The following is a 25098-nucleotide window of genomic DNA, read 5'->3' on the forward strand; positions in this document are numbered from 1 at the left end:
AATTATAACTTTTCATTATTAATGTATGTAAAATATAATAATAGTCATTATTGCTGACAGTTCTGCTTGAAACTCTCTTTTACAGAGTAATCCCTATAGCTAATAATACATTTGAGTTATAACAGATCTAAATTGAATACTTATGGTGGAATAGATTTGATGTTTTTCTGTAATTGAAATGGAAGATGTATTCAAGTATTCACCCAGGCTAATATGAACACTGACCGCTAATAAATCTCAAAAACAATGGCAGATGGACATCTCCACACAACTAAAAAAAATTGTTTTTCAGAAAAGATTAGCTATTTCTGTTCTGAAACAACACAAAAACAGTCATATTTATAACAGATATAACATTTGCTTGGCGACTGTGAGGCAGTTGTATACGGGATATGCCACTATTGCTACTGGGCTAAAGCAACAAAGCAAACTGACAGGCCTTGTGCGTTTCCATGGATACTGGGTATTGAGGTAGAAGTGTGTGTGTGTGGGGGGGGGGGGGGGGGGGTCTGTCCAGTGAGACATATGAAAATGTGAAGATTTGACGCTTTCTGTTACTTATGTCTGGTCACCTCTTTTGGACCTTTAGACTGGTTGTCTAAGAAATATTAGAAGCATCTCAAATCTTCGTTTATTAAGAGGTGTTTTGGCCAAGTGGACTAGACGGGATTCACACTACAGGCTGATTAGCATGCTGGATGTGTACTAGGGCCTTGCTGGAGACTGTGAGCATGCTCAGTGCAGCCTGAATGATGATTCTGCTGCTGTTATTGCAAACTGTGCACTGCTTAAAAGACACCAAAGCATCAGCTTATTTTTCAAAACAACTAAACATTTTAGTTGTTTATTATATGAGTTGACTGCCTTTTTATACAGTCAATCAACTCATGCTTGTGTGGACCAATTGACAAAGCTGACAAGGCTACAGTCACAGTATGGTCAGGTGTACCAGATTTCAACAAACAAAAAACATTTGTGATAACATAAAAGTATTAAAATTCTTATTTGATCTTGAGGCACTATAACACCTGCAAAATAACATAAAACTGTGTAAAAATTAAATTAAATTAAATTAAATTAAATTAAAAATGAAATTAAATAAACTCCACAATATGTGCCCGTATTGTGATTCTGAGTGGAAATTGAAAACCTGAGAAAAGCTAATAATTGCACTTCATCAACTTGTAGAAGTGTCCCAAGCATTCCTGCACAGCAAAAAAAAAAAAAAAAAACATAAGACACCTAGATCTTCTTACCTTGTTGGATGCCATCTCACCGACCGAATGCCTGGTTTGTAGGGTCTCAAGCTGGTCGAGGCACCAGTCCAGCTCCTCCAGGGTCTCTGTGGCCAGTTTCTGGTAGGCCTCCTCTGGATGAAGAGAAGGAGGCAAGGTGTCAGATCGCAGGTGCTTTAGGGGTCTAACTGAGGCTCCCAGCAGAGGGGCCAAACTGCTGTAGACCGCCATGTTGGGATATCCCGTCAGAACGCATGGGTGATTCTTCATGCTGTGCTGAAGCCCTCCACAGTGAATGATAGGGCCCCAAATCGAGCCAAGATTTCAAAAACACCGTAATCCAAATCAGGTACAGTAACGGCCAGGATCAGGAGTCAGATCTTGTGAGAGAAGGGGAACACTATATCCCTTAAGAAAACATACAAAGAGGGCACACTAACCAGCACCGCTCACAAACAAAACGACAGTCAGTCGTACAACACTCGAGTGAAGAATCTATAGTCCTACATGTCAAGGAGCCTAGAGTGAAACCTCTCATCTCGGGATAGGGAGAATGTAATTGCTGTGGGCAGGCCCATCACTGCGTGACAGATGCCGGTCTACATCCAAGAAGCAGAGTAACGTGCTGTGGCCCTTAGGAGCATGCGATCCGACCCATAACAAAGCATACAGTGTCATAACAATAACACACACGAGCCCAAACGCAAAGCATACGGAGAGCTGACGCCAACAGATGAGTGACTTGATGAGTCCCTTTTCCAATCCTTAAGCTGAGCTGCCACAAAAGAGAACAAAGGTGCTCGCATCTGCCTGCCCTCTGTTCTCAGAGCAGTGGATGCCCTGCACGAGCACGGGGCAGCCGTGGAGGGTCGCTAGCTGAACGTGAGCCGAGCTTCCTCTTGAAACAGAAGCCTAGAGCCTGCCAGTGAGCCGCTGCATACAGGAGAGAGAGGACTTCAGCTAAAACCTGGCATGAACTTTATAGGATTCAGAGAATGGGGAGCTCAGGTCCTTCACAGCTGACACTCGAGAAAGACTAGCGGTGTCCAGTGTGTTTTAGTCCTTGGAGAGGATGCTTTAAGATTTATGTTTATAAAGGTTCCTAATAATTTAGAGCCGAATTGTGGTCTGAGAAGGGATCATTAATGACATTCAAAATGTGTGCTGTTTTCATTATTTTAAGGAAATTTGCAAATGTCTGCAGCATGTGCATTTTCGAAAAGGTTAGGATGACCATATGAGGGCATAAAAATAAGTGAAACAAAATAATGATAGACTTATAAAACAGACGTCAGTGCAGCTATGCTAGACATGTTGCTTACTGGAAGCAGCTATAAAAACAAAGCAGAATGCATGTGCCACATGTACACTCCTTTAACAAGGCACACATTATCTTATTAATTGCCTGTCTGTGTTTCTCTCTCTCTCTTTCTGCATGTGTGGTGAAGTGCACAGGGCTGGGGTGCCACTTTCTCTGAAAGAGACTGCACTGACGTCAATGACATTCTTCTCATGCTTAGCGCGACATCATACACCAGCCCATGAGAGGGCACTGGCTCCAAAGACAGGAGAGCTGTGGTGAAAAGCTGGACTGGATTCCTCCAATCTGGGTCACGGGCTCTTACTACCCTGTCAGCAAGGAAATCCTCATCAAAACATAGAGGATTTGTTCAGATATACTACAAACCACCAAAAAATACATTGAAAAGAGACAGATAAAAGATAAAATTGCAGTAAAAGCCTCTTCTAAATATGTTCAATCACATCTTTATTCTCCAATTGTGAATAGAATTTGTATAAATAGTATTAACTGCATAAAGAACTTGATTGGGCTTGACAAAATGCAACTGAATGCAAGGTTGTTGTTTTTTTGTTGTTGTTGTTTTTTTCATGTTCATATGCATTTTCTGCAGCAGGGGTTTTCAAATGGCCACAATAGGTCATCTGTAGAAAAAAAAAAAAAAAGGCCAAAGAAAAGAGAGGCTTGGACCAATGGCGCTATATAAATACTTTTGAATGATTAATCATTAATTTGGCCAAAGTGAAAAACACTTCCCTATGGTATTCTGGTCTGTAAATATGGCTCGGATCCCTGCTTTAATGCAACTCTATTAATCAATTGTTTTATTGTCTGTGCAAGTCTGATCATACTTCTTAACAAGCTGCATGATTTTAGGAATCGTGCCATAGCAATCCTCCACTAATTAGTCATTAAGGTGGCACTTTTATCCTAATGACCAGAATTGTGATAGTTTACAGATCACCACTTTCAGGGATGTTATTCTTCTGGTGACCATGTCATATTTTTAGCCACAAGAGTTATCATTCTATTCTAAGTTGTGGTATATGGACATCCAGGCAATCTACACTCAACACCCATTAGGGTCTTCTGACACTTTTAATGGTCACATGACTTCTAAACTCAGTATGGGAAGTTAAATTGTATAATGTGTCCATCTGCTCACTGCCTCTAATACAAATCAATATTACACATCTATAACACTGGTGCTTTTTATCCCTGCAGCTGAACATCCAGCGAGCACTCTGTACTACAGTTCTAGGTCAAACACCTGCATCTCAAAACAAGCTTATCTTTGCAAACTGTATAAATAGACCGGAAACAGAGGCTAATTGATACAACGAGCAGTGCCTCATGACTATGGCAAAGCGAAATTATCTTTATCCATTCAATACATTTGTGCATAGAGGTTATTACGACGTATTATTACATTTTTCTTATCAGCTTAAGAGTACATGACATGCACACAGTGATATGAGAACTGAAGGTTGCCTTCATGCTGTTATAGACAAAACTGAAGGTGCCACACATGGATAACATGATCCATCATATCAGACAGTGCCTAACAGTTCTCCACAAATTAAAACAACTCTTATCCTAACACAATAAAGATCAGCAAAAATGCTTTTGACAGTATATCATATATCTGAAAAATCTGTTGCACAAAAACATTCAAATTTGCTTTTGATAATTATAATAAAATAAAATATTACATGAAAAACTTAAACATTAAACATTTTAATAAAAAAAGAAGTGACGCCTCAGCAACTAACCGTTTTAAAGTTTTAAAAATACTAAAACTGGAATAAAAATAAATTAAAGCTATATAAAAAATATATGAAAAAGTAATCTAAAACCATTAAAAATGACAAAAGCACATACATTATATATATATATATATATATATATATATATATATATATATATATATATATATATATATATATATATATATATATATATATATATATATATATATATATATATAAGAAATATAAACGAAAACTGAAACTATAAAAATAAAAGTTTATTCAAAATGTTAACAAATACTGTGTTAATATGCAGTATAAATAATACTAAAAAACGTTGATGTTAAATTGGCATGGCAATATTAAAAATATAGGAAGTAAAGATACAACACCTGTGTAGGAGGTCTTTGTGATGGGAGGTGGGTTACACATGGGGGATCTCCTGGTTGAAAAAAAATAAAAGAAACAAAGAATGTGTTAATATGTATGATGAAAACAACAGTAACACAGATTAACTGCCGTTAGAAAACTTAAACCATACCAATTCTGCCAAGATTAAGTGTCATGATAAAAATGTGTACATTTGAATATTTTAAATTGAAAGCACTTACTTGTTATTGGGCCTTTCCTGTTGTACATTTGTTAAAGCAGCAAAATTATTGCGGACAGTCCTCAAACTCGCCAGAACCTGGGAAAAGACAAGAAAAATGTGTTTTTTTTTAAAAAAATTATATTTTTTGTAATGTTGTCAAACCATCTGCTTTTAAACTTTGACATATTTAATATTGCAATACCTGTGCAAAAGGGGTAACAATCATGTCATCACCGTGTCTGCAAAAAAAGGACAAAATACTAATTACAACATATTTTCTCATATGATGTACAATTCATAAAAATGTTTTGACAACTGCACTTAAATCTACTTGTAATCTATGCCTTTGTCTCCCATTTACGAATAAAACATGCACATTAAAAATATTTTTTAAATGCTACTAAACCGATTCTGCTCTTAAAAGAGACATTTGCTCACATGTCACTGGCGATGGAGGAGTTTCTAGACATAGACTTTGGTGAGAGGTCATAGTCGCTGTCAGAGCGGTACAGGAAGGACTCTCTCCTCTGGCTGTGCACAAAGTTGGCCTGGAGGATGAGACCTGACCCCGGGCTGGCCATGGGATCCAGCGGACTACGTCCTGATGAGGTGCCATTGTCCACATCAAAGCTGGGGAGACAAAACAACGGGGCCGTTAGCGTTAATGTTAAATGAGAAAATTGGAGGAAGTAAAGTAGCATATTACTCAGGTTGACAATTTCTGGTAATATGGGCATTTGTTGACCAATTTTACCTAAGCAACAAAAATGTGCGATTTTCCTCTATGAGCACATAAATAAACTGTCAATAAAACTGTCATGAAACTGACATGAAAAAAAAAACGCACAAAAACTAAACATATAACAAAAATTAAAAATAAAACAAACTAATAAAAACAAAAAAAATTGAAAACAAATTTGATCCAAGGTAATGTGACGTTTTGTTTAAATACTGTACATATTGATTTAGGTTGATGTAATATTGTAGTGCATCAACAGCAAAATAATAAAACACAAGTAAATACATAAAAAATTATAACCACAACAAACACATAAAACAATTATTCCAGCAAATTCCCGATTTAGAGGGCTTCCCCCGCCCAGCAGGAGCGCCGTCCTTAACCTTAGATCCACCCAACGGTGCTTACAACATGCTGACCCATAATCCCCAGGGAGCATTAATATAATTGCTCTGCCCTGGGTATTTTCCTGACGTGAACGGTGACGTCTTATTCTCGCTTAGCCACCATCATCACCTCCATGCAGGCTCACATCTGAGATGAGTAACATGGTGTGGATGGATAAAGCCGTATTAGTGGGCCAGCCTGCACCTTGGTGACTTCAGCAGTTCGTACGGTCTCACACATACAGGGCCAATGATTCATGACCCACGTAAAATGGGAGATTGAGTTTTGTTTCGACTGAGAACAAATGTCAGCAACAACAAAACTCACGCATACAACCTTTCTCCTATCTATGTTCAGTACAATCAAAGCACCACAGAGCGAAGTGAAAACAACATTTGGAGTTTGTGTCCTGTACTTTTTCAACCCAACTCTTTATTTTTGTGTTTCATTGAGAACGGACTTATTCACAGTTAAAACTAGAGCTGGCGGTGATGTGCTGCCCTCATCTCTCTTGGGTCATATCACAGGAATGCAGTGGCTTACCGTCTCACACTCTCAACTCTAGACATGCATTATGAATGAGATGGTTCTCCTTTTACTGTAAGTAACCCACACAAAAGCATTGATGCTTATGCTACAAAAAGGAATATGGGCTCCTATAATAACCATACACGAGTAAAAAATGCCTTTGTGATTCTAGAGAGATGGGACAAAACATGTCCAGTGATTTTAAGAGCAAAATTTTCACTTTTTGAAATTATTGACAGATCTCTAGAGCCTTGAGAGCATAAATTTAAATGTATATTTACATAATCTTTTTTTTTTTTAATGTCGTTCATATTATTACTCACACACCCTAAAACTCAGACCACAAAATGTTTACAGATTAAAATATGTATATAACATTAAACCTACTATATTTAAAGCCAAAATAATAATACATATTTATATTGTAATTTCTTTTTAAACCAAAAGATAAATCCATATCTCTTAACCTGTGTAAAAAATTAAACCAAAATAATTTCTGTTAAAAAATTATTTTTATTTATTTTTCACTTCTGTAGCTGTTGTGTCCCATGTCTCGTGTCTTTAAAAAAAATTGAAATATTCTCTTATTTTGTGCAGGATTCTTTGATGAATAGAAATTTCAAAAGAACAGTATTTATTTGAAATATAAATCTTTTTGTCTTTACTGTCACTTTTGATGACTTTAATGTGTCCTTACTGAATAAATTAACAATTTTCTTTAAAAAAACAAACAAACAAACAAACTGACAACAAACTTTTGAACGGTACTATATGTTCAGTTATTAATCTTTTACATCTATATCGGAGTTCTTTTTTGCATATTGTTGTCTGATTGCAAAATCGGACATAAAACATTATTAAATCCCGATTCCTCACAATAAGACCCCTTCAGGATATGACCAGCCCATCAACAAACAGCAGTGTTGTGAGCAGTTCACTTTGTCTGGTACAGTATGTCTTCAGTTACAGAAAGGAAAATGCACCACTCCCATCCTCTCTCCTTCCTCCTCGTCTTCACTTTGCTAGTGCTCTAATTTCACTCCCCTGATTTCCCTCTATCAAATAAACAGTGTGTGAAGGTCTCCATCTGTTCCCTGTACAAAGATCACTGCCTGCTTAAACTACACTTAACATCCAAACACACACAAGTGCACACACACCAACACATCTTATATTTGCTGTGTGTACTTTTGAGTAATTACCTTGAAGTGTTTTTGTTCCTGATATACAAATGTCCTAATTAATTCACGCATTACACAAACACAGAAAACCGTGGAACAATGAAAACCAAATAAACTAGTTATATAAAGTAACACACAACACATTTCAAACAGCTTTAAATCAGTGTCAGATAAAAACCTCATCAAGTTGTAATGGTAACCACAGTTCAGTATACTTGAGAGGTTTGAGTTTAATCACTAATTACCTTTTAGCTGGAATTGGACAGAAACCCTAACCCTAAGATCGTCAAACAGCGCTCTGTGACGTAAAACACATGATACATTAAACAGTCCTTTCTTGATAATCATTATCACTTCCAGTTATTTTAAAGCATAATGGAGTGGGGGCTGGGTGGAATCTCTCCAGACAGCATAGATATTATCAAAGCACGCAAGCGGAAATTACTTCTAAACTTGCCAGAACTTCTAGAGAATTCGCTGTAAACCATTTATCTTTTATCATCTACAGAGTACCTAAAAACTTGAAATTTGAATGGAGTATGTCCATAGTTTATAGTGAGCTGAACTACATCTGTGGTTACATTTCTCTGCACCTGTGGCAAGTGACTTCATACAGTATATCACCCAAAATTAGCCAAGTTTGTTCAAAATAAATAGTAAAAATAGCACAGAAAAGTTCAAAGTTAAAGCTAGTTCTGAGAAAATCTCTAACATCATTAATTTGCATATGGGACTAGGTTTGACTTTTTGGGGTCACTTTATGTTTTATAGTTAAAGTGGTGTATGGATTTTGGTTCTTCATTCGTTTCTTACAACAAGAGTTCTCTTTCTTTTTAGACTTTCTAGTATTATTATTTTCCTTACATTTTATATAGCACTTTTCTGGGCCCTCAAAGCGCTTTACATAGAAGGGGTGTAGTCTCCTCAACCTCCAACAGTGTGCAGCATCCACCAGCAGCCATATTGTGCCAGAACGCCCACCACACACCAGCTTATTGGTGGAGAGGAGAAAGAGTGATGAAGCCAATCAGTTTATGGGGATGGTTAAGAGGCCATGATAGTCAGAGGCCAATGGGTGAATTTGGCCAGGATGCCGGGGTTACACCCCTTATCTTTAGAAGGACATTCAGAGAGTCAGGACCTCGGTTTAGCCTCTCATCCGAAAGACGGTATGCCTAGTCAGGCCTTAATTAGCTGGTTCAGGTGTATTTTATTATGGTTGGAGCTAAACTCCACAGAACACCAGCCCTCCAGGCCCCAGTTTGGAGACCCCTTACCTAAAACAATAACAATACGGGGTGTTATTCTTCCACAAACTACAAGAACGACTATGGACAACACGCCAATCCATTTAATGGTACTTCAACAGAACAATTAAATATGAGCGTCCAATAAAAATCAAAGGGATAATTACAGTAGCTGCAATCACTTCTACAATATCTATGGCATCAGATGTCCAGCTGGCTAGCTCTGTTGTTGCGAACACCCTGTCCAATCCCTTTGGCCGTGTAGCCACTTTAATTGAGACTGGCAGTTCCCCAACTAACTGTTTTTGGTACTAAACCAATCTTTTCCGATTAGAATGGCAGTCAAAACTAACAATGGTCATAGAGTTCATAGAGTTCTCAAAGGAACTTAAATTATACTTTGAGCACTAATATTTATATAAAAAAAAGAAAAAACAAATGACAACAGAAACGACTTGCTCATGAATGTCTTGTGAAATGTAAACCAGGTACAAAACATTTATGTTAACTGAAATAAAAAATAAACCTAACTGGGAAAAACTGAAACTAAACCCGAGTACATATTTGGGATTCCAAAACTATAGAAAAATAAATAAATGATCTCTAATGTTAAAAGTTGATGGATGATGAACTGGTGACTGCCTACCCTCCCAAGCTACATTTAATAGCATGTGGTCCATTAGAGCATCAGAGAAGAACAAAAAGGCACAGGAAATATGTTAAATATTCAAAAAGTGGAACAGCAAAACTGAGCACACAGTGGTTGAAGGAGAAAAAGGTGAAACCCTTGCATAACCTAGTCAGAGTCCAGAATTAAATAAGTAAACTATACAAATCCTGAAACCCTGAAGTTTTTAAGTTCTCTCTATTTCTGATTTATATATATTTTTGTACCTCAATTATTTGAGTTAGTTTGCTTGTAAAAAGTAGTTGTCACCTCCAGTAATAACCTAAATCTTCAGAATGAAATTAACAGAAAAGGAGAGCCATATATAGCAACTGTTGCTGACAACAGAAACACATATGCTGTATTGCACTTTGACACATAAAAGCCGTTGTAATTGGAAGACTCTTGATGTGTTTGTCTAACAAAGTGCTATAACGTGGCAATGATGTTAAAGCTTGAATGACAGGAGAGAAAACGGGCCATCTATTCAAACAGATTAGGTGTCATATAAGACTTAACAAATCCTCTACTTTATACAGATGCAAATATACAGGTTTAAACACGCTCCATGAGCTGGAAGATGTAAGACCTTTCTTAAATGCAACTACAAACTGGAAAATTTAACGTCTATTGAGAGCATTAATGATAAGCAAATTTCACTGGTTTGATTTGCATGTCTAATGCAAGTACACAGTATTTTAATTCAAATGATGGTAATATTTTATTAGAGTGAGCCAAATAACAATAGCATTAATGACAGGAAAAGAGGTGGCACTGTCACTTAATGACTGTTGTGTATGACATGCAGTGAGTCACTGTCATGCATTACAATAAAGCAAAGCAAACAGGAACTGCAGACAATAGGGTCAATATATGAGGTGAAGAAAACACATACTGACACACACATCGTCCTCTACACTGATGACATCAATAAGATGTCAGTGAGATTTCCTCCATCCTGACTTCTTAATCATTTTCACACACACGCGCGCACAAACATACACTTAAACATTCTTAAAGCAAGGCCGTGTTTGCTTAGCTAAGAGCCATTATTCATGGACACGGAATGGAGCATTCCATGAACGGTGGGGGGGGGGGGTGAATCCTGTGAGCCATCAATATGCAATATCTCTGAGTTCGCAGTGACAGATGACTGCTCAAATTTTTCTTCATGTACACAGTGCATTTATACAGACTGAAAGCTGTTGTACCAAAATCAGTTCTCCACAAAAAAAACATCACTTGCTTTTAAAATAAGCAAATGCAACAGGAGAACAAGATGGGACAAGAGAAACAAGGGTGAGGTATCTGCCCTCTGGCACTGCTTGCAAATATGCTGCAATCCAGCAGAAGCCTTCTCGTGCAAAAATATCAGTCTGCCTCTTTGCCTTTAAACTATTTTTTAAGGTGACTGCACAAACATTTTGGATATAGTATTGTTAATACAATCATTTGCATGTACAATAGGTGGTCACTGCATAAAAGCAATTCGATTTTAATTTATTTACAGCTCTTACTATTAAAATCATTAAATAAAAAAAACGTATTTATATACTTATAATTTATATAATTTATTTATAATATGTAACATAATTATTATATTTCATTAGAATATTCAGGTGAAAAGTGTATAAAGGTTTCCTTATATTTTCATATGTATAAAAAAAGCAATACAAATTTAGTTAAACAACTTAAAGCGATCTACATATTACATTTTGATTATGTAAAATTGACTAAATCTTTACCCTTATTTGACAAGCAGGCAATATAAAGCATCAAAAAAAATTTAGTCAAACAAAAAAACTAAGTTACACTTTAACAAGTCAGTTGGACACAGAGAGTAAATGAAAAGCCCAGGGGAAGAATACTAGTGCAAGAGGATGTAAATAAAATAAATTCTTTAGGCAGAGTGAAACTCAATTTGTGGAAGGTACTGTAAGTGGAAAAACAAAAGGGGTTTAAAACTTGAGTGGAAGCAGAGAGTTGCACAAGATGTTAAAAAGAGATATGGAAAGCCAAACGATTGATGTTTGAGGGAGAAAGAAACAGCAAGCATAGGGTAATGGGTTAAGGGAGGCAGAAGGAGCTAGTTAAAAGTTCTCCTTTACCCGTCTGTGTTCTTAATTGAACTGGTGGAACGAGACCGGGGCTTCATGATAATGCTCATTCTGGACGTGGATTTCCCTCTGCTAGCGGCTACAGCAAATCCCAGCAGCGTGTTTGTTTTCAGTCCTCACGTGTGTCTCCAAGCATGAACATAACTCTGTCGAGATGGCCCTGCCTCTGTTTGTTCGACTGACAGGAGCCCCTCTTGTCCGTCCCGGGACTCTCAAACTGACCAGACAGGCGTTCCAGTGTTTCTGTCACTCAGCAACCGACTGCTATAATGCAAGACAATCCGCTTCTCCCCCACTCGCTATCTGTCCTGAAACTCCCACCCTGTGTACTTTCCTCCCTCCCTTCCTGGCTGGCTGCAGGGCTCACAGCTTGGACTCGTGTAGTCATGACGTAGTCGGGGGTAGGAGGAGGCAACTTAACACCTCAACTCGTGAGGTTTTAGATAACAGGGAAAAATGAAAGGTAAGTCATCCCAACAGATGTTTATGCTCCCTAAAAGTGGTGGAAATGAGTTGTCCAGTAGTAGCCTATGCATTCATGCAGAAATTGCATAACCTGTGCAGCTTATAAATTCAAAACCACTTCATCCACACAAGTATTTCACAATGGACTTATTTAAAGCACTTTCACATACTGTGCAATGACCAGCATGTAATTATACAAGAGTCATTTAGCGTCATGTATCACTTTTCAATTCGAAAACAGTACACACAATAACTCATGAGCCCTAAGGGTAGGGGTGTAAAGAGTTGAGGGGGGGCAATAAACAAACTTTCTCAAGAGCAATTTTTGGAGGGCACACAAATAAAACTGCTAAAATTGTACTTGTAAGGATATGTATACACAGAGGAAAGCCTTACTACTATTAGTGCAACAGGGAGACTGTTCCAAATTACATTACATCCGTTGTAGACAGTATCCGTCACGGTGTTGCCAAGCCCATGGTTTTCCCATGGAACTGGGCTACTTTATCACTGTTGCTGTGGGTTGTTTTTCATGTCCATGGGTTGAAGTAACTCCAATAATGTGATATTCAACCCCTGGAATGCGAATTTAACCAGGGGAACCCATCGACACATGGTTAGATTGGGCTGGTTTTGAGTAGCAATTGGATGGGTTTTGTTGTGTGAAACCTGAAACCTTGTCCGCCAAGCAGGTAACGTTATTACTGCTAACATAGCGGACATCTGCATTAAGAGAAAATAATCACTTCATCTGTTGTTTAAGGCAATAAATGAGCCTTTACATCCTTACTTACTGAAGTTCCACAATTATTGACTGTTTCTGTATCATCTGAAATAATTGTTATCTACAATACACAGCATGGTTTTAATCATCTTTAGGTAGGACAACCGTCAGATGGGGGGGGTCTTTTTTTTTTTTAATTAAATGAACAATCATACAAGCATCATTGGGGGAGGGGGGGGGTCCACCATTGCCTAAGAGGTGCAGTGACACATGATGTGTGTCAACCAATGACGGAGAAGCAGGGAGTATCACTTGCAGCTCAGCTCATTCAATGGTTTCAATAAACATTTAGACAACAGGTGAAAATTACAGATGTCTGATGATGAAGTAATTGTTTGGGAGAAATAAGTCTGTTCTAAATGACAACTAACTCAAAAATAGATTTTCACGGTGACTGTGTGTTTGTCTAGTTATAGAAACAGCAAAGTAAATATCACAGGCTATCAACAGCTGATATAAGTTTGTGTGCATCATTGCCCCCCTTATTTCATAAGAAATTAAAGCAGATAGTACTAGATAAAATCAAGAACATCTCTAAATAAAGTCAATTACAGATTGTAAACACAATTAAGTGTTAATTTCAAGTGCTGTGGAATTAACCAATTCACTGGGGCAAGCTGCCGCACTTTTCCTCTGGTAAATATTACTAAGTCTTGGGTTTCTATTTAAACACATACTTTAAACTACAAAAAAAGCTGATGAACATTTCCTCTATTATTGCCAGGAAAAATGATAACGTTTATTTAACATGCTAAATTGATGTAGGGGCATGTTGTCACACTGTATCGAGTAAATGCATTTTTTGAAAGGGGAATAGAGGACATATTCCAAATTTAAAATGTATTAAAAACTTTTCTGAAACTTTTAAACAATATTTTTTTTATTGCCAAATCAACGACAATGACTATTTTCATGGCATGACATAAATATATAAATTAAAATATATAAATGAAAAAAATACTAATAATCAGTTAATTGTAAATACAAATTGCCAGTATAAAAGAGTAAGTAAATGTAAAAATAAATCATCAAAAGAGAGATGAAAAATGGAAATTGGACAAGGTAACATACAAAAAGAGTCCAAATAGCATGCTACTATTTATTTATTTTCTTCAGCCAGCAGAAATTTGAATAAACAGTTTTACAAACATATAAAACATGTGACAACCAGAGGTGTAGTGGTAAAAAAAGAGGTGGGTAAACTATAAATTCTGGGTGACCACATTGTGGTCACGGTAAGGTGGGCCAATGCCTACCAGTGTATGTGTATCCTGATGACATCGCTATAAGCTATCATTTGATATTACTACCAAGGGTATCACTGGTTATTCCCTCATATAGGTCACACAATAACTATTCAATTCATACATTAATCTAAGTTCTTGTTAAAGAGACTCAAGAAGGAATAATAAGGTTGAAATCTATAAAGTTTACTAAATGACAAAACAAAACATTTTTTTTAAAAAGAGGAATAGAGAGGGAGGCTTATATCCAGGTGTTCCAATGCAATGCACTTGTACGTAATGATTAGGGATTTTGGATTATTTTCATAGTCGATTAATCTGTTTAATATTTTCTCAATTAATCGGTTAGTTGTTTGGTCTATAATATGTCAGAAAACTGTGGATCAGTGTTTCCCCAAATGCCCAGGAATGGTCCTCAAATGTCTCGTTTTGTCCACAATTCAAAGATATTCAGTTGACTGTCACAGAGTAGAGAAGACACTAGAACAATATTCACATTTAACAAGCTGGAATCAAATATTTTTTTTACTTTTGTCTTTCATATATTTTATCAATGACACAGACTTCATTGCAGAAGGACATCCTTTTGGTCACGTGGTTCACGTGAGATGATTGACAGCTTTACAAACTAATGATATTACACTGATGTCATAGCTGACGCGAATCAATAAGAGGAGAGTAATCGCTAGTTAGCTGTTTTAGTTATTCAGATCGAATAAATCAATGTAAAATGAATAGAAATGTTATTCTGTATGACTAAATATTTTACAAACATGTCATAAAATTATTATCTCTTCAAATGTGCATATGATTGGACTATAGCCCTGGCAGATAGATTATTATTATTATTATTATTATTATTATTATTATTATTAATTGCCTGATATCCATTTTAGAAATTTGATGCAGTCTGTTGCGTGTCGTTCATTTTGAACGAATCTTTAATATGACTCAGGACTACCGAGTCGTCTCAAAGAGTGATTCGTTCATTTTGTGTTGACCGCACATGCGCATTACACAACATACGGGTTCTGAATCGACAGGTGAGGTCCGAGTCTTTTATTCTTCCTGTCAGTCCCATAGAGACGGGAAGAGAAAAGATTAGTTCATTTTGCTGAACGAGACTCAAAGATCCGAGTCAGTAAAATGATCCGAACTTCCCACTACTACTGGCAACACCGCAAGCAATTGGTCAACACTGACAAGTTGCAGCGCAATATGAAAGACTTCATCTTTAACAACAAAAACCTATGAAACTAATAATGAACAATATTAAACTAAAACGACATAAGCTTAATTTAAAATGTCATAGGAACTGTAGGCTATTTAGAGGTGGATAAACTCAATTTAGAGGTGGATAAACGCACTTTGGAGGTGGGTAAACGCTATTTCCGAATTTTGGGAGGTGCGTAAACGGTGTTTACGTGTGTTTAGCCTCCACTACATCCCTGGTGACAACTAAACCCGATATCCACATGACCCATTTGTCATTTATGCAGCTTAAGACAAAGTTCAATTATATAATGTATCCCAGTGAGTTTTATCATGTTTACTTGTTTACCCAAGAGAAATTACAATAGTATAAACTAGAAATTTAGTGTGATGAATCCTTAATTTGAATACTTTCTATAAGATGTAATTTCAAAAACAGCATGAGTGAATCACTGCATGCTCAAATCACCAATTCACATTTGCACTATAAACAAGCTGCACAGCTGACACAGGAATTGTCACTTGCACAATCAAGGCACTGTCGCACTGTGAATAAAGTTTATAATTGACATTTCTTTTTAAGTCTGGCCAGTGTTTAAACTATTTAGCACTCGTGCGCGCTCTCCTAAAGACGGTGCGCTCATGCACACTCAAAGCATAAGGCCACCTCACATACAGCTCATTAAATCAGGCTTGTGCTTTGTGTAAGCGATTTTGCAACAATTGCCCCATTGTAAAAACAAGAATGCACTGCATGATCAAACATCTAGGTGACATAATTATATTGTCAACAAAAAAACAACAACAAAAAACAGCTCCAGAAATCCTGACTGGAGCACCATTACTCAAAATGAATGCAATAAAACTTACACAGTTACGAATACAGCTTGTAACTTGTGCATACTGTTAACCGATTAAAAAGGTACACTGTAAACCATATATCTGTCTAATGCAAGTTTTTATGTACCTGCGTGACTTGAACCAGCATTTCCTTTTCTTGCATTTCAGTGAGTTTATATCAGGCTGGCAGCCGTTCCAAGTGAAAGTGCTAAGAAAGAGAGGAAGAGGAGAACCACCAGGAGATTCACTAGCCATGGTGTCCTGAGGAAGCTGACAGTTTGACTGACCCCAACTAAGAGAGCTTTGTGTGAGGAAAATGTCCACGTCACTAGTCTGACCTCATCCCATAATCCAATAACACCTGTCTGGCCTTCTCGCATTCAACTGCCATGTCGATAACACAAGCTTCTGTGCTGGTAAACTGTACATGAAACTATGTCACTAGACAGTAATCATAGTAATCAGCTGTATAAAAAAAAAAAAAAAACATTATAGTTTTGTAAGAACAGTTCTATGTGAAAAGCCAGAATCAGGAACTTTATCCTCCAAGCATGCAGTGATTGTTCTGACAAGTGTGGTTTGGGATAGGATAATCTGCTTGTCAATTGAGATACTAGATGTTGCTTGTTTCACAAGTGTTCATATTTGTTCAAAAGAAGCATCTAAAATGTAATTAAACTGAATTCAAAACATATTTGAATACTTATTGATATTTCAAGTTAAAGTTTTTACTTGCACTCAAACATTCTCCAATGTGACAGAGCTAAAGTCAAAAAAATTGGATTATTCAAATTAAATTAAATTAATCATTTAAATTAAAATGCTCTTTTTTCCAGTGCCATAAACACCATAAATATTTAATAATCAATATTTATGGGCAATATGGGCAAATATTAATATTTCAGGAGTTTATGCAGATTTGCAATATACGTTATATATCTCAGTATTTTCATTTTTGTATTTGGATAAAAAAAAAAGAAAATCTGTATTTAATATGTATATATTTTACTTACCGCACAATGTTGTCCAACAAAACAATAGATATTAAAGGCTATGAAAACCAAGTGAATCTAACCATGTAACCCTTTATATTATGTGCAAAAAAGGGTAAAAATCACATATCATTCTAACATTGTAACATTACAATCTAAAAACAAAAAATAAGGTTTTTAAAGCAGAATTTATATTCACTAAACTAACAGAGATGTGTTATGCTATTTTGATTACCCCATTACAGTCACTTTACAATCAGTGCTATCATAAAAATAGACTTACTTCACAGGTCACATTTATTGTCCAACTACAAATATTTCAGCGAAATGTAAATTTTAGTCAGAATTCTTGTGCTCCTATTTAATTGAGCTCAGTCTGTTTGGTTGCACGCGCACTGCGGCGCTCGTTCACTGAAGTCTGTGAAGTTTAGCAGAGAATCCCAAAGCACAAGGCTCATGTACTACCTTTGACAGAAAAATGCTAATATTATCCAATTCTTTCTAACATTTACAGACAGAGAATATAGACCCTTTTACAGTTAGTAAACAATCTGACGTATTTGTGTGGGCGGGGCTTAGCTGGAGGCAGAAAGATTCCCCTCAACACTTGAACAAACGGAAGCTAGCGAGTTTTCTTAGCTTGTTTTTTTAATAATGGCTGGAGAAAATCTGAATAATCTGCTTTATCTGAATATTTAAGGTCACTCACTGTCCTGGACCGCGATAATTATTTGAAAAAGTTAACTTTAATGGACGGAACCAGATTGGTCGACCCGTACACAATCACTCATTGGATGGACGATCTGACAGGATTACCTCCGATTGAGTGGATTGAGAAACCGAGCGTGTATAGTAAAGAAAACTGAGGGCGTATAAATCCTTAGATTAAATAAAGAGTGACATTACAGTAAAATTATTATTAAGATGTAAATATTTTCTAGAAATAAAAAATTCTGAAGACTGCAAATTAATTATAAACTTTCTGTATTTATTCTTTCTTACCATGTTCTTAAATACCGATCACAAGTAATCACAACAATGTATATAAAATGTTCTCCGTCGATTCTGGCAACCAACAACACAACAAGACGACATTTTAAGCTCCTTGAGTAGCCGACCCTGTGTTGGTTTGTATTAGCCGCCTCCAGTTTTCCGTTTGTTTTGCCTCCAGCTAGCGCCGTGACGTACCTGTGACGTCCGCGCAAAAGGGGTCTATACCAGTGAAATGTAAGTTAGCATTCAGGAAGACAGCACATCTCAAACACATTGAACATGAGCAGCATCTCTATCAGTGGCACACGCAGCCTTTCTGTCAGTGCATCTGACGGGCCGAGCCGCTTAAACTAATATGCAAAATGAAACTAGAAATTATGTCTTACCAGACATTTTAAAGGCCTTAATATGAAGGTTGTCACATGTTTAGAACAAATTGGACTACAAACTTTCTCTGCAACAGCTCCATCCGTGTCCTCCGCAATATTTTAAGATGCACTCGTATCAAACTACTGTATATTGATATAAATGGTATTGTCTCAAATCGAATCGCTTATAAAGAAAATATCGATATAACTTACAAACTCGATATACCACCTAGCCCTAATTGTGATATGGCATAATTAGTAATTTTCAAGGAACAATCAAGTGGAAACTTATTCAAACTACTTAAGAAAATTACAAATATCCAAATGTTAGATTAAATACTATATTAAACCTCAAAAGAAGCATTTCACAGTGCACAGATATAAATGATAAACAGCTCTTCTGGAAAGTTCTGTGGTAGCGTTTCTTTCCATTTAGTGCTTTAAAAGAAAAGAAAAACTCAAGAACCCTCTGCCCTGGTTTTTAAGTCTTATTAAAGTTTTGACCCTTGCACTAGAGTGTCTTGGTGTCATCAGTAAGGTCTTCTATGGTGTTCAACTGAGGTAAGCTGAGAAGAACATTTTTAATGTTTATATGTGTGGCCACCAGCTGCTTTTAGTACTACAGGGCATCCCATCCTCATTCACCAGATTTGCAAGTTCTTGCTGTGAGGTGTTACTGTGTTATTCAACTATTTCATTAAAGCAATTATAAGTTCTCAAACACTTCTGGGGGGACACTTGGTTAGCCTGGTAATACCAGACTCTGCTACTTCACTTTGCTTCGTAGACAGAGTACAGAAGCGAAATGAAATTGAGCGGAAGTAGGAAGTCTGACGTAGTCAGGCTAACACTTGGTTACATGTGTTTTGCCATTCAGCAAGACAATCAGCTGTCCTTCCTGCCTCCTGTAGCACTTTTTTAGGCACCCTACTTTATGGACATTGCAATATATTGCTCCGCAGCAGGAAACAGTTCACTCTTTAACTCTTTCTAATAAAGATCTACAAAGCTTATTTTGATTTTACAAAATTATCTTTAAAATACAGTATCCTGAATAGGGGACTTTTTTGCTGAATTTATATACAGGTACAGACACAATCACACACATTTAATAGTTATATTTTATAATATTTAGCATTACAGCATTTAATTAACTTTTTCTTTTTCTTCCAAGCCAAAATGCATCCATGCAGTCTGCATGCACCCATCCAAGTGCTGCAATGATACCAGATGGCAAGTGTCTGGAAATGTACTGCTTCATCTCCACGTGCATTCATCTCCATTTCACACTCCCACTCATCTACAACCAGTTATTAGTAAAATTAAATCGTCAAGAGTTGATCTGAAGAAACCACGTGATATTTTAAAAGTGTTGAATATGTTCTAAATCTGATAAATGTGCTAAACCTCCTACTCATAATTACTTGGATGAAATAAACCCATGCAGAGACAGACTCAATATTAGAGGCTGATGCTGTCTGAATGAAGAACAGAATGCAAACACGATTTGAATGGGTCTGTGCTACTATACTGGGAAAAAAAATCCAGTTATATAAAATCACCTCCATTTTTTTTCCTCCTGAAAACTGAATTAATACTTTGCATGTTATGTGTGTCCTTTACCTGTTCATTCTAAGTCTGTGTTTCAGTGGTAGTGTGTATGTTTGTAAAAGTGTGTGTGTGCATGCTTTATTAGCATTAGCATAAGCACATATCTGATAGCAATTCTCTGTTGCTGAGCTTTGGCCCGAAACACACTTACTCTTAAGATTTACTCTCTTTCACTTGCAAACACACACATTCAAATTTTTCTCAATGTGTACTGTAGTTATTGACACACACCTGCTCCTTGCTGGACTGCGCGAATGTCAAAACAATGACATATTTTACAGTTATTAGTAGTAATGCTACTAATACAAAGCTTTTTATGAATTAACACACATTTGTTATGTAAGTTTCCACAATATCTGACATGTGCACAGCACAGGTCACGAGTGCCACTCAATTCGACTTCTTTATTGCCATTTATCTAAATGAGCTGTAGATAAAATGGGTTTATCGGTGGCGAGAAGCATTAAAGGATCTTTAAGGAAATCAATGGGCTCATTACCAGCTGATATCACATCCTATTATTAACCACAGGCTTAAATAAAATCATATATGTTCCCATGCATTTTCTTTTAAATGCAACATCAGAAGATTAAAAGCTAGTAATAAGCTTCAGTATAACGACTGAACTTCTGCATTCACATAATATGTAATCCAAACTGTCACAACAACATGTATTCAGTCATTAGCCTACGCTAATAGGAAATATACTATGAAATACAAAACATACAGCATTCTTTCCACACTATATCCCAAGGAAACATTTAACGAGGACAGCAAATCATATCTCACATGCTAATGTCCCTGACATTATAATCCAGTCTCGAATTATAAACGTAGCAGCAGACTATTCTGACACACATCAAGATTTACCATTTTCTCCGGGGTTTGATGTCAATAGGTTTGTTGATGGCATACGGTGAGCCATTGATGCAAGCGCTACGGTAACGGGCGATCTTCTCTAGAGAACAAAGTTCTGAGTTTGCTGGCAAACTCATTGTTGAGTTTTAATCAAAGCTGAACAGGACCGACTACAGCTGAGCAAGCCTTCCTGGGTCAGTTTGACCAGTTTTCAGTACCGTGAGTAAAATTGAGAGTGAAGGGGTTGAGTGGGGACCGGAGGATAAGCAGAAAGGAAGAGGAGGGAAAAAGAGAGAGAGAGAGCAGGAGGTGGGTGAACAAGAAGCAGGTAGGTGCTGAAATCATTGGCGAGATTAGTAAGCATGTTTCGTAGAATTCTCCTGATCTGCTTCAATCATACTTACATTAACTCAGTACTATTTCTAAAAAGCTTTTATGTCCGACTCTCTGCCCTTAATCAGAGAGACAGGGCTGACGCACATCAAGAACATAGTCTCGCAAATGACAAGATGCCACAGACATTATATTTCTACTTTCAGCCAATTTAACACAGTGCAACAGCTTTAGCCTGTTAAAACAGTCTTTCATGTGTACTGGACCTAATGTCTTGTTATACAATGAGACTTTTGCATTCAATGCATGCCACTGTTTGTGCTACAGACTTATTCTCCAATAATTTTTCCAATTTATTGTGTGTTGTTATTTATCTAAGCAATCACACCCCTTGGTGGCTCTCTAAAGCCATTAAAACAGTATTCTTTTGAAGGAAACTGGATTGAAATGCACTTAATTACAATCAGAAAACCTTAGAAACTACACTGCAGTGCCCTGTTAACCTCAACCCCCTAACACTGTGACCAAGCAATACTGACAATTCGGTCAGTAATTTTTATTTTCTAATATTGGATGTGTACACCAATATTAAGAACTTTAAGCACATAATGAGAACTGAATAATCCCTGATCTTAGTAGCTAAAAGATCTGAGTGGTAATACTAAAAAACACTATCGACAGTGCAATGAATGTAAGTTTTAGAATTTAAACACAGGTTCTTCTCCTAAATCACTATCACTAAAAATTCTGCTTAGATCACTAGATGGCAGCAGACCAACAGATTATTACAAGCTCAGGTCTGGTTAGGCCCTGTTGTAAAACGCCATAACTACACCATAAATGAGGGAAAAGGCTATATTGACAGCCATTCAAAACATTTTGTGAATACAATTTTTGTTTTTTACCTGTCAGAAAGGCTATATCTTAGTAACTGTGTATTTTGTGAATTCTGTCAAACATATATTTATGCAGTTTCTCTTTTGTCTTCCTTAGATGAAAGAAAGACATGAGGGCCTAAGAACGATTCTTTTAAGTATTGGCAAAAAGCAAGAGATTACAGTAATTTGATGAGACCGATTTTAATTTTAAAGTTGAACTGTGCTCTCCATCTGTTAAAAGTATGTGCCTATATTGAAATTGCTAGAGAAAAACAGCTGCCACTAAAAATAAACCTACATAAGATCCTCACACAAATCATTATAAAAATTCTAAATATTAATTACTTTTTTTTTTACAGATTAGTTATACCAGACAGTGATGTATTAATATATAAATAAATAAATAACTTGGAAAAAATTACAATTTATAATAAAATGAATTATTCACATAATACATAATAATTAGAAATACATGAATACATATATATAAAAAAAACACTACATTAACAACATTAACAAATGCTGCCTGTGATATTCAGTATTTTCCAAAAATACTAATATGTAAAAGAAGAAAAAAATGTTTTCCCATGAAACCTGGTAAGTGTCTTCAGTGGTACCTAATCTGGCTCTCCAGCTAAACCTGAGAGTATTTTGCATTAGATTTCTCCATTTGTTACCACTAGGGAGCACTCGATCACCAGCTGTAACACAGTAACTTTAACAAGGGTCTCTCACTATGAGACTGAACATCTCATCACAACCGGAGGGGGGTGGGGGGGAATGCAGTCACAGCAATAGAGAAATGTGTCCAAGGCCAGAAACCCATTACCACACAACACTTATGTAATGATCATAGTGTTTTATAGCAAAAGTTGAATTTGCCACACAGTGCATGAATATATTATATATACATAAATTGAATGAGTTGCTCTAGAATGAGCTTCAGGCATCCAACTGTGGTGAAACCTCCTTATTAACATGCGCATTTATCATTCATTACCATCAAACGACAAATCAAAGCTGCTAGTGATGAATATCCCTATAAGCTCTGCCAAGTATAGGCTATAATAAACTCAGCTTATCCAGGCTAACCTGCTATGTAATGTAATGCCATTGCAACTGCCCTTCCTGAAGACAAAGTGTACGGCTTTGTTTGCAGGCTGGGAGGTAGTTCCATCATCCATCACTGTTCTTCAGTAAAAGGTGAGAAAAAGCCACGCCATCTCTCACTGTCAGCGAGTGCCATTGACGTCTCGTCTGCTTCACAGAAACACTTCTCTAGTCTCCTGGAAACAAGGCCCATCGTTATCTTGAAGTTATTTTCTTGAGTGATGACAAAGATCTGGTCATGATTCCTGTACCTATATTAATCATTCAGCAGTGGTCAGGAACCAGAATTGCCCCTGGAGTATTTTAAGGCTAAACAAGGGTGCGGAAGTAGTAGAATGGTACTGGAACCTTACTTCACGATTGCTAAAAAAAACTCACTTTTCAATGGCCCTGGAGCAAAACTCTCAAATTTACAGCTGACACACTAAAGCTTTTCAGGTGATTTGTGCAATTTCTGTACACTACACTGTTAAATAAACAAATAAATAAATAATGTATAGTATATTAAAAAATATTGCATTTGGTATTGTAACAATACCTATATAAATTACCTATAAAGGCCCATTCACACCAAGGACGATAACCATATCAACGTTCACAAACGAAAGATAATGTTCTGGGATTATAATAAAATTGCTGCAGTTATGTAATCCACAGTTTTAAATGTACAAGCTTTTTACAGTTGGGTGGATTTTGACTGGTTGTCAATATTTTTATTGATATTAGTTGAAAAAGCAATTCCAAAAATAACGTGCCTAGTTATCGTTATTATTCTAGTTGTGTTGTGGACTTCCCTATTCTCATAAAATTAGAACAATTCTTAAAATTAAATTGTTATCGACCTTGTCATGAAATGCATTAAGAGTTTAATCAACTTTAGAATTGTTTCCTTTATTTGAATGGATTTAAAATGACTGAATATCATCAGCTTATAATTAAAATATTTATTTTAACTGGATACATTTATTAACTCATCTACTGTTCTTGCTCATTTAACTTAAATTATAATGATAACAAGGCACATTAAATGTGTTTCTGAATTGTAAATCTAATAATATTATTTTATATTGTAGCGACACTAAATGGAATGACAAAACTAATGAATGTTCCCAAACAGATGTCCCAATCACTCCTCAGTATGCAAATTCAGCAGTGCCCTAAAATCACATCACCGGTCAAGCCAGAAGTTGACATGTTGATCTTCTAAAACAACCGATGTTAAAAACACAGAACTACAATTTACACAGCTACATTCCTCAACCTATGAACAGCCTGCCAGACTGGGACAGGACATTTTGAAAATGACATCATTTTTAAGAAATACTATAAGCTTTTAGTAAATAGCAAGTCTTCAGTTTGTTTACAATAAAAAAGGCACTAGCCCTCATCCAATTAATTAATGTAACGAACCTAGCTAAAATCAAAGTGTGCATATCTCAAGTTAATTTTCCAGCTGGTGCAACTCAATCGAATGTGTCTTCTTTACTGCCTCAGCTTTGTCTTGAAATACACAACTCTATAAAAAAAACTAAACACACACAAACTGCACATGCCCTCTGGGGATGCAAGCAATGCCCTGGCTTGTAGATTGCGCCGTACCTCTGAAACATGATGGATTTCATGGCATCCCGAGTGGAGCAGAGGGGTTAAACGGCTTTCTCCTTGGTCA

General features: G+C 36.5%; 1 protein-coding gene across 7 annotated transcripts in view; it reads right to left on the reverse strand.

Annotated features, from left to right (window-relative positions):
* The window catches only part of LOC128018827 (cAMP-specific 3',5'-cyclic phosphodiesterase 4D), a 107077-nt gene that overhangs the window by 12243 nt on the left and 69736 nt on the right, over positions 1 to 25098 (reverse strand). For 3 of the 7 annotated variants that reach the window (XM_052604619.1, XM_052604620.1, XM_052604621.1), the window contains exons 2-6: positions 5314 to 5505; positions 5078 to 5114; positions 4895 to 4971; positions 4676 to 4725; positions 1257 to 1369 (exon numbers count right to left, since the gene is read on the reverse strand). In XM_052604619.1, coding sequence (XP_052460579.1) covers positions 1257 to 1369; positions 4676 to 4725; positions 4895 to 4971; positions 5078 to 5114; positions 5314 to 5505 — 469 coding nt within the window. Of the gene's footprint in view, positions 1 to 1256; positions 1420 to 4675; positions 4726 to 4894; positions 4972 to 5077; positions 5115 to 5313; positions 5506 to 11732; positions 12030 to 16413; positions 16787 to 25098 lie in introns of those variants that run through there. The other 4 variants (XM_052604627.1, XM_052604626.1, XM_052604622.1 and 1 more) reach the window with 3 other exon arrangements.

The sequence above is a fragment of the Carassius gibelio genome, chromosome A8 (genome assembly GCF_023724105.1).
Source record: "Carassius gibelio isolate Cgi1373 ecotype wild population from Czech Republic chromosome A8, carGib1.2-hapl.c, whole genome shotgun sequence".
In the NCBI taxonomy this organism is placed as follows: Eukaryota; Metazoa; Chordata; class Actinopteri; order Cypriniformes; family Cyprinidae; genus Carassius; species Carassius gibelio.